This window comes from Nannospalax galili, unplaced genomic scaffold (assembly GCF_000622305.1).
Source record: "Nannospalax galili isolate Female #2095 unplaced genomic scaffold, S.galili_v1.0 scaffold382, whole genome shotgun sequence".
In the NCBI taxonomy this organism is placed as follows: Eukaryota; Metazoa; Chordata; class Mammalia; order Rodentia; family Spalacidae; genus Nannospalax; species Nannospalax galili.
In genome coordinates this window covers 2,309,704-2,319,784 of record NW_008348685.1, presented here as the reverse complement: position 1 = coordinate 2,319,784, position 10,081 = coordinate 2,309,704, and the positions used below count along the sequence as shown (strand labels likewise).

Below are 10,081 nucleotides of genomic sequence, written 5' to 3'. Positions count from 1 at the left end.
ATATATATCTTTAGTTGATTTTCTGTGCAGGCAAGAGCAGGATAATCATGGGGAGAATGAGTTCCTCATTTGCATCATTACCCACAAGACAGCATCCTCAACTCTGAATTGATGGCTCCTGCAAAATAAAACCTAAGATTCTGGTTCCGAATTGTGCTTTGATATGCTCCATTCCAGCTTCTTTCAAGAGCTCTGGCCTGAGGCAGGGTCATATACTTCACTAGGTGTCTGTAACTGCACTCCCCATGGAGACTCTGGATGTTGCTTGCAGGTTTGTGCAGTGTTGCCCACAGTAGCACACTGACTGAGATGCATCCATGTTTGAACTAGCATCTGTTCTTCTGAAATTCTTACTGACTTAACTATAAGGATCAGAGTGAAAAGCCAATGTTTTCGAGGAAGAGGAAAGTGAGCAAAGAGATTCTTCAAGGAATTCAAGCTCTCGGCTAGAAACTCGGCCTTGAATCGTTGTAAAGCTGGGTAAGGCTGTAAGTAGAGGAGGCTGTTTCACCAGAGTGGGGCCAGCTTCCTGGGTTGTTTCTGTTACTCTCATCCTCAGCCATGAAGAGGTGAGTCATTGGCTGTCCATCTATTCCGAAAAGTGAGACAGTGCCTAGCCTGTAATAAATATGCAATAAATATCATTGCACTGGAAAAAAAGAGAATGGACTCAAACTGAAGCTTTAAGATGATTTGATTCAAATTTAAAGAAAAGCTGTAATTCAGCAGCTTCCTTGAGGAGGAGAGTGGAGGGGAGAAGGGACAAAAGCCATTAAGCCATGCTGGTTTAGAGCTAGCATGGAGCTATGACATATGGTGGACTGGCAGCCACATACCAGAGAGGGAAAAGGAGCTTTAAAGAAAAAGAAAAAAACCAAAATGTCAGAGTAGAATCCCAAAGTGTAGGGAAAGCACGGATAGAAAATAGAAAGAGGGAAAGAAGACATTATATTTTCTGAAGAATTCAGAAAAGTGGGCAGACTTAAGGAGGGTCGTGGGTCTGTGGCCTGGACCAGAAGCTCTGCACTAGAGGATGGGGATTCAGGCAGGAAAAATACATCTTCTCAGTAATGCACGAGGAATTTCACCTTAGCAGTACCTAGTAATGAACTAGGTATTCTACCTATCACTTTAGCATGACTTAAGGTGAACCCACTTTCCTGGAGCTGGTTCTATGAACAGGTGATTAACCTGGAAAAACTGGAAAATTAATATTCACCCAGGCCAGAGAGTCTCTGACCAGGTCTCTATTAAGGGTCTTTTTGCTGCTGTAACACCACCACCGAGTATTGGGGTTAATCTGTGACTTTATAACTAGCAGTACTTGTTTTATGAATTCAAGTGCACCTGTGTTGGGTGTATGTATGCTTAGAACTGTAATGTCTTTTAATGGATTGATTCTTGAATCAGAATGAAATGATTTTTTATGTCTTCTGCTTCGTTTGGGCTTGATGTCTGTTTTATCAGATTCTATACTATTGATACCTGATTGTTTCCTTGTTCTGTTTACCTGAAAGAGCGTTCACCGTCCTTTCACTCTAGAATGGTGCCTACCTTTGATGGTGAGATGAGTGCCTTGGAGGTGACAAGGATATGGACCACATTTTTAAACTATATTTTTATTAATTCATTTAGAATTTCATTCATGCATATATTCATCATATTCACACAACCCTTCTTCCTGGAACTCCTTCAAAATCAACCCTTCAAAAACACATCCATTGCTAACATTGTATCATCTTTGTTTTTGTTTTTCTTTAGCTCATAAAAACCAATTTGTGTTACCCATATAGTGATGGGTGTGGAAGCGTGCAGCAGAGTGTGGTCAACCTATCACCGGCCAGAGTCTTATTGAAAACTGACTCTCCCTCCATCAGCAGCCATCAAATGACAATAGCTCTTCAGCTGGAGGTGGGAACTCATGAGCCTCTCCCCACTCCATGTGCAATGTTGACTGACGATTTTCTGCAGGTCCTGTGAGGCCAACCACAGTTGCTATTGAGTTCATTAGTGCCATAGTTCTGTAGGGTCCAGAAGACAGTTTACCCCAATCCTCCCAGACCACAGGCTTTAATGACCTTTCCACCTCTGCTTCTGTAAAGATGTGACCTAGAGGCCCCATTTCTGGCTGAGCACTCAACAGAAACTTATTCTCTTCAATTTCAGCAGTTGTGAGTTTCTCCCTTAACTGCCATCCACTGCACCAAGAAAATTCTCTGATGACGTCTGAGAAACACAATAATCTATGGGTATAGCGAAATACTAGTCTGACATTGAAGTCGGGAAAGACACTGCACCAGAATGAACAAACCCCTGATTTGGAATGCTGGGATCACTGAAATGCAAAGTTCTAGAACTCTCCTCCTGAGCTGCTTCCTGTACAGCCCACAGATACGCTCTTGTGGATATCACGTGAAGGCCACAGGACACAGAAGCGGCCAGTCTTGACGTAGGGATTGAAACCTGGGAGAGGTTGACAGCAGCTTCGTTTCTCCTCGGGATTCACAGGGACGCTGAGCACATGGGGCAGGGAGAGGAGGGAGGCCTCTGAATTTTCCTCACATCATTGTCTATTAATAGGCACAGGGATTGGTTCCTGTTCTTATAAACGCCGTCTTTCCAAGAAAGGAGTGAGAGATCACAGAGAAGAAAAGAGGAGAGGAGAAGAGATTTGGCAGGATTGGATCTCTCAGGGTCACATTGCCAAAGTCTCTGTGGAATACTGAGTCTTATTCAGAGGGTAGGATTTGTGCTCACGGTACTGGAGCAGTGCATACCTGCTGGAAATTCCGATGCTCCCTCGGATCCAGGACCCCTCTTTCCCCAAGTCCCCAAGTATGTAAGAAGCACATCTCTGCTGTCTGATCCTGCTCCTCTTTAACAGCTATCCATGGAGATCTTGATAGGATGTACCAGGAGGGCAGGGAGGGTAACTGCACAGTTGACCTGAATCTCTGGAAGCAGCATGGCTCCCCTTCCCCACCCCTGCATCACCCTTTGCTAGGAAACTCTCCTCCTTTCCTTGGAAATGTCCCACAGGTGTTAGAGTTTGTAGGCCATGGTCAGGGTGTCCTGACTGTTTCCAGTCAGAAGTAAAAAAGATTCCAGGATGTAATGAATTTCCTACATCCCTGTCACCTGGATCAGACATTCTTCCCACGACAGACATACTGAGGGACAGGAGTCGACCCACCACTCTTTCTTGCTTCTGCATTTTCTTTCATGAAGTTCATCACCGAGGGGAAGCAAGTGAGCCAGGAAATACAGTGAGCAAGGCTGCAGTGAGTGTGCAAACATCCGAGCTGCCAGGGCTCCCTGGTTTGAAGGGTTACACTGCCCAGTGGTAGGTGCCATCATCTGAGTTTGTTCTCCAGGTGAGAAGCAGGAAGGTCAAACTCAGGACGCAATGACCCTGCACTGTCATGGTCCCTTGGAAGTCTTTGTTCCCCCTGCACTTGAACTTTAAATAGTTTAGATTAGCTGTGACTTTCTCTAAAGAAGAATGTGTTGATTGTTCCATCTAAACTCTGAAAAACAATCATTTCTGAGAATAGAAACCCAAACCTGTGCAAACTGGAGTCCCTTCCTGTCCTAGTTTGTTCTTCATTGCTGTGACAAAATACTCTGACCACTACCAACTTGGGGAGGAAAAGGTTTATTTAGCTTACATAGCGCAGGTCACAGTTCATCCAGGAGCCCACAGTAGGAACTCAGAGCATGAACCTGGAGGCAGGAGCTGGAGCACAGACCATGGAGGAATGCTGCTTACTGGCTTGCGCCCCTGGCCCCTGCTCAGCCTACTTCCTTATGCAACATAGGCCCACCTGCCAGGGATGGTACCACCCACAATAGGCTGGGCCCTCCCCCCAATCACTCAGCAATCAAGAGACTACCCCACAGACATGGCCAGAGGTCAGTCCAATGGAGGCAATTCCCCAACTGAGTCTCCCTCTACCCAGGTGTATCAAGTTGACACTAAAGCTGTCCATCACACTTCCCTTTTGGAGGGGGGATGTCTGTGACACAGATCTTAAAGGGAAGTGCAGAGACCAAGGGCTGTGTGTGGACCAGGGATGAGAAAGAGCCAGAATAATCTATCCTCTACGCTTCTTTACAAAGCTCTCCTAAGAGGAACTCAAAACTCCTCACCTCACCCTTTCTTCCTGAACATCCTGACACAGAATTTCAGTTGTAGATCACTCCATAGGGACCTGCTTCTGGTAGAGGGCAAAGACCATTCCTGAGAGAGGAAGAGACATCAAGAAACACCACTGCCATCTGATCCCAGTCACCTCTGTAGAGAAGGTAAGTGAAGGGCTTCTGTGATCAGCTTGGCCAACAACTCTGCTTATGTGATAACTTGAAAAGTGAACCCCTGACACCAGGGCAGGAGAGCTTGTGGCTTATGACTCAGTGACCACAGTAGAGCTCTTCTGTGACCATCTTCTGCAACACACGGCTCACAGTCAGCAGAGAGGAGCCACATACCTTCCCTTCACCAGCATACTCCTGGTTTTGTGGGTCTTCTGATATAGCTCAAGCTTAGGGAAAGAGGGAAAACTGTGCTACTCAGATATTCTTTGAGTCGAGGCTGAAAGCTCTTCGTTTTCTCCATGGAGGTAAAAATGCTAGCACCAGAACCAACTTCGGGCACCATCTGGCACTGTGAAATTGTTGAAACCCACTAGTCCCGTCCCTGAGCCAACGACAGTATACCGACTTCTACTTAAAGGAGTAGGTATTTTCAAATACCGTCTTCAGAACGAATGTCATCTCCAATACTGACCCCATCAATCCGGGAGAGCTATGTTATAATTTTCTGAAAAAAACAGCACATTGATTTTTTTATCCCACACTTTCTGTGTGGTCATGAAATTAGGAATAGCCTCACGGATTTGGTTTTCAGATCATTTTCATTCAGTTTTGGGGATGCTTTAATTTGTTCATGATTTCCTCAGTGACACGCTGTTCACCCACCACTGTGTGCTTGAGTCTCCATGAGTTTGTGTCATTTTGAAGTTTCACTTGTGGTGTATTCTAGCTTTATTTCACTCCGTTCAGACAGAATACGGGAAGTTGTTCCAATTGTCTTGTATTTGTTTAGACTGAGTTTGTGCCTCGTATATTATCTGCTCTGAACAAAACTCCGTGTGCTGCCAGGAAGAATGTGTATTCTTCAGTGTTTGGATGGAATGTTCTGAAGGTATCAGCTAAAGTCAAGTAATCTATGATGTCATTTAGCTCTCATGTTTCTCTGTTTTCCTTTTGTCAGAATGATTTGTCTATTAGTAAAAGAGTGGTATTGAAGGTGTGCGCTATTGTGGTGTTGGGGTTAATCTGCAACCTTAAAGCCAGTAGTGTTTGTTTTCTGCAATGAGGTGTACCTGTGTAGGATGCACGCACAATTGTAATGTCTTCTTGGTGGATGAGATGACAATGTGTATGGCTTCTGCTTGGTATTGGTTTGATGACTGCTTTGTCAGATATTGTAACAGTGATGCCTGCTTGTTTCCTCAGTCTCTGTGCCAGCAATACGTTTTCTCTCTGTTCACTGTAAAGTAGTGTCTGTCTTTTATGGTAAAGTGTGCTTCTTGGAGGTAACACGCATGAAATATGCTTTTTAAACCAGTCTGCTAATCTTTGTCATTTGATTGGAGAACTGAGACCCTTGATGTTCAAAGCTATTATTGAGAGGCATTAATTAATTCTTGTCATGTTGTCGACCTTGTAGTGCTTGGTGGTTTTCCGAGGTTCATTTACTTAAGTACTGTCCAAGCGTCATTTATTTTCTTGCCTATAGGCGCTTAGATGTTTTTACCTCTTCAGTCCTGTGCATTCCTTCTAATACACTCTGTAGAGCTGACTTACTTAAAGGTCGTAAATTCCTTTAGCCAGCTTTCATCGTGGAATGTTTTTCTTTCTCCAACAATCATAACAGAAAACTTTGCCTGGTATACACGTCTGTTCAAAAGCCTACTGAAAATACACTTGTGATATCTGAACGTGAGTGCATATGAATAGCTGCGGCTGTATAACAAGAAACACAGTGCCAGACAGGAGAAGTCTCCCTACAAGCTGCTGGTCAGGAATGTCCAGGAAATTCCCAAAATGGCACAGGCTATTGCCGCAGCCCTTGATTACCTCCCAAACTTGAAGGTAAGACCTAATTGCTGAAGACAGGACATACTTCAGATACAGAACCTGGAGCACTGGAGCTGGAACTAAGCTGGAAGCTTCCTCCCTGAAGACTAGCTCTCACAGTATCAGAAGATACTATGCAAGCTGCTAAGGGAGAAAAGTGAATGAATGGTCCAAACCCCAGATGTAAAGCCTAATAACCGCAACAATGACTGGCACAGCAGACTAGATTGGTGTAGTAGTGGCACTTCTATCTTGGGGGCAATTAACAGCTCTCTACTTGGACTTAAAGCCCACTCAGTGGGAGAGAACTCATGTGTAACATTGTAAACATAGTCAAATACACATGGCTGGAGACGTCATAGATCTTAGAGAAAAGCCTATGTCTATCACATCCCTAGACAAACATAATTTCTTACCACATAGTAAATATGGATCCTTGGATTTACAGACAAGTATATCAGTTACTACTCATCAAAAAAAGCTTCTTTTGCAATAGACGGAGCCTATTCCAGAGTTCCTCGACTGGTCAAACACACAGCATACCTGTCTGTGAGAGGCCTAGCCCTAAGTGACACATCTACAAGGGAATTCTACAGCTAAAGCTCATGGAACACAGTGCATCCAAGGGATAGAGAGAATACTAATGCACCTCTCAGCTCTTATCAGTGAGGCTTCCTCACACGACAGAGGGCGAGAAACAAAAAAGGCCCCAACTGGCCAAAGAGTAGAGAATAAGAATCTGCAGAATGTGTGTCCCTGGATAGAACTCCTGTATTGAACCTCATCCACCCAGGGCTCAGGAGCTGTAGTGGGAGAGGGGCAGAAAGACTGTAGGATCAGGGGTGGTGCATGACCATTAGGAAGTAGAGGAAATGGGCTTTAAATTAGACAGGGAAGGATGAGGAAATTTCTAGGAGCCTGAGCAAAAAGGTACTTGCATTCCAAGCTCGAAGTCTAGGCAGTGTCCTGGAATGGGGAGGAAAGATCCTTTTTAGTCTAATGTGGTACAGAGGCCGAGGTCCTGCCTTCCTCTAACAGCAAACTCCTAGACCTTGCCCTGGTTTGCTAACATGCACAATTTCCCTCTCCCCTCCTTCATTCAGCATCCGCTACAAAGGCCATGGACAAGCCAAGCTCGTCTGCAACTTCTCCTTCAGTGAACCTGGATGTGACCTCCAACTTTGACAGATTTTTTAAGAATTTCAAGAGGGAAAGTAAAATCATCTCTGAGGACCAGATTCAGTTGATTGAAAACCACCTGAAAAATAAAGATACCCAGGAAGCACTTTCCGTAATCAGTGATGCAGTGAGAGATATTGAGAATGCCCCACTGAACATTGCTGTGACAGGGGAGTCTGGGGCAGGGAAGTCCACGTTCATCAATGCCCTGAGGGGACTGGGGCATGAAGAAGAAGGTTCAGCTGCCACTGGGGCAGTGGAGACCACCATGGAGAGAACACCATACCAACACCCAAAGTTCCCCAGAGTGACAATATGGGACCTGCCCGGCATTGGGTCCACCACCTTCAAACCAGAAAATTACCTCACGGAAATGAAGTTTCAAGAGTATGATTTCTTCATCATCATCTCTGCTACGCGCTTCAAAGAAAATGATGCACAGCTGGCCAAAGCCATTGCAAAGATGAATCTGAATTTCTACTTTGTTCGAACCAAGGTGGATAATGATATAAGCAATGAGCAAAGGAGTAAACCCAAGAGTTTCAATAAGGAGAGTGTCCTGCAGAGAATTCGGGATGACAGTTTGAGACATCTCTGTGAGGCTCTCTGCAGAAATCCTCCAGTCTTCTTAGTCTCTAGCTTTGATGTGGCTGATTATGACTTTCCCCAACTGCAGTCCACCCTCCTGAGTGAGCTCCCAGCCCACAAGCGCCACATCTTCATGTTGTCCCTGCAGAGTGTGACAGAGGACGCCATTAACCTAAAGAGGGATTCCCTGAAGCAGAAAGTCTATCTAGAGGCCCTGAAGAGTGGGTTAATAGCCACTCTTCCATTAGGGGGCATGTACATAGATGACAATATGGAAGAGACCTTGAATCTCTACAGGTCTTACTTTGGTCTGGATCATGGCTCACTGAAAAATATTGCCAAGGACTTTAATATGTCTGTGAATGACCTCGAGGCGTACATCAAGTCTCCACATCTGTTGAGAGAAGTCCAAGACAAGACCTTTCTTGAAAAACTATGGGAAAACGTTGGATTTGTTTCTTCAGTCACTGGGGGACCGGCTTTTACTTCAAGAAGACCAATTATTGGCAAAGTTACTTCCTTGATACTGTGGCAAGTGATGTCAAAGATCTCCTGAATAAAGAGCTCTTTGCAAAGAAGTCGGGATCATTCAGGTTTAACACCAGTGAGTATTTGGAAGCATCAATGGAACAACGAGGAACAAATTCTAACCTTTTCTTTTTCCTTCTTTCTTTTCTTTTCTTTTTTTTTTCTTTTTTTTTTCAGTCTTTTTGAGACAGGGTCTTGCTATGGCTCCAGCTAGCCTGGAACTCATGTTGACCAGGCTGGCCTTGAACTCAGAGAGATCCACCTGCCTCTGCCTCCCAAGTGTTGGGATTAAAAGGATCTACCACTACGCCTGGTTTATCTATGATGATCTTTGGCCTGGTTTTGGCCACTGACCCATAGCTTATCCTGAAGAAGGAAACACGTTCTATGGAGGCTCAGAAGGTTGATCATTTTCGTCTTTCAGAGCCAGTAGATCACTGTAGCAAGGGGTCAGTTTTCCTACTGTAGAGGAAGGATAATCATCAACAGTATGGAAATTAATGATTATACTTATTTTCCATAAAATTGTATGTAAATTTTACATGGTTTTGTACACTTTCCTTGCAATTCCTTTCTCAAATTAATCCTGGATTTTTTTACCCTTATGAAGATCACCACACAATTCTATACTCTCACTCCTTGGGAAAAGCTTGAGGATTCTGCTTGTCAAATTTCTTCAGGGGGTTTTAAAATAGGGGAGGCTGGTGAACAGCACTGTGTAGACAAACACTTCTGCCTAACAGGTGATTTCCCACACACAGAAACCACAGACAGATGGGACCATTAGCCATGTTCCAAGAAGGAGGAGTTTGGTAAGGACTGGATGAGTGAACACTTCTATAGCATTTCAGTCCATGTGAACAAGGATGCCTTCTGTCATACTCTTCATCAGCCAGCCTGAATGAACTAGGATTTCATACTACGTGACACACAACTGAAACTCGAATTAAAGTTGTCTTTCCTTGTCAGAAGGTCACTTCACAAACTTTACTTGAGATTTTTCTCTGAACTCTGAGGGGCACCCTTGGGACTTTGCCCTCTCTGAGTGGGTTCAGGATGTAGACTTATCTACCATGGGTTTGAACCTAGTACCCTGTTGATAATTGTTATCTGTTGTAAGAGTGAGACCACGGAGGACAAGTCAGCCTTTGGGCTGCAACAGCAAGAGGTTTATTTAGGACACAGGTACCTGTGGGCACAAAGTCTCCTCGGAGGACTTGCGCGCCTCAGGTTGGGTTCAGGGGGTTTTTATAAGGCAGAAGCAGGGTACAGAAGCAGAAATGCGGTTATTGGTTAATTTCAAACACATATAGTAATTTCACCAGCAATTTCAAAGGTATGCAGAGGTATGGGGTAAGGTCCGGGGCTGAGGGGAAATAGGATTGCTAAATGGGAGGTGACCTCAGAAGCACAGACGTTTTCTAAAGATTTCCTGGTATCGGGCCCTCAGGGTGGTCAGGAGTTCTGTCTTGTTTATGGCTTCATCTGTGAGGCTTGACCGACGCCTGCCTGTCCTGCAGCCTTTTGATAAGGCTGGTTCTGGTTTTTGTTAAGTTTTAACAAGTGGGCTGTGGGCCCCTGAGCACTCATGGTGCCTAGTTTCTTTTTAGTTTCTCAATTACAAATGCAGATAATTTGCCATACA

General features: G+C 44.5%; 1 protein-coding gene across 1 annotated transcript in view; it reads left to right on the top strand.

Moving 5' to 3' along the window:
• LOC103744246 (T-cell-specific guanine nucleotide triphosphate-binding protein 1-like) overlaps window positions 1–10,081 on the top strand; it is a 31,483-nt gene that overhangs the window by 6,243 nt on the left and 15,159 nt on the right. Inside the window, 2 exon segments of the mRNA XM_008845975.3 lie at window positions 7,332–8,384; window positions 8,387–8,512. Of these exon segments, the coding sequence (XP_008844197.2) occupies window positions 7,332–8,384; window positions 8,387–8,512 (1,179 nt within the window).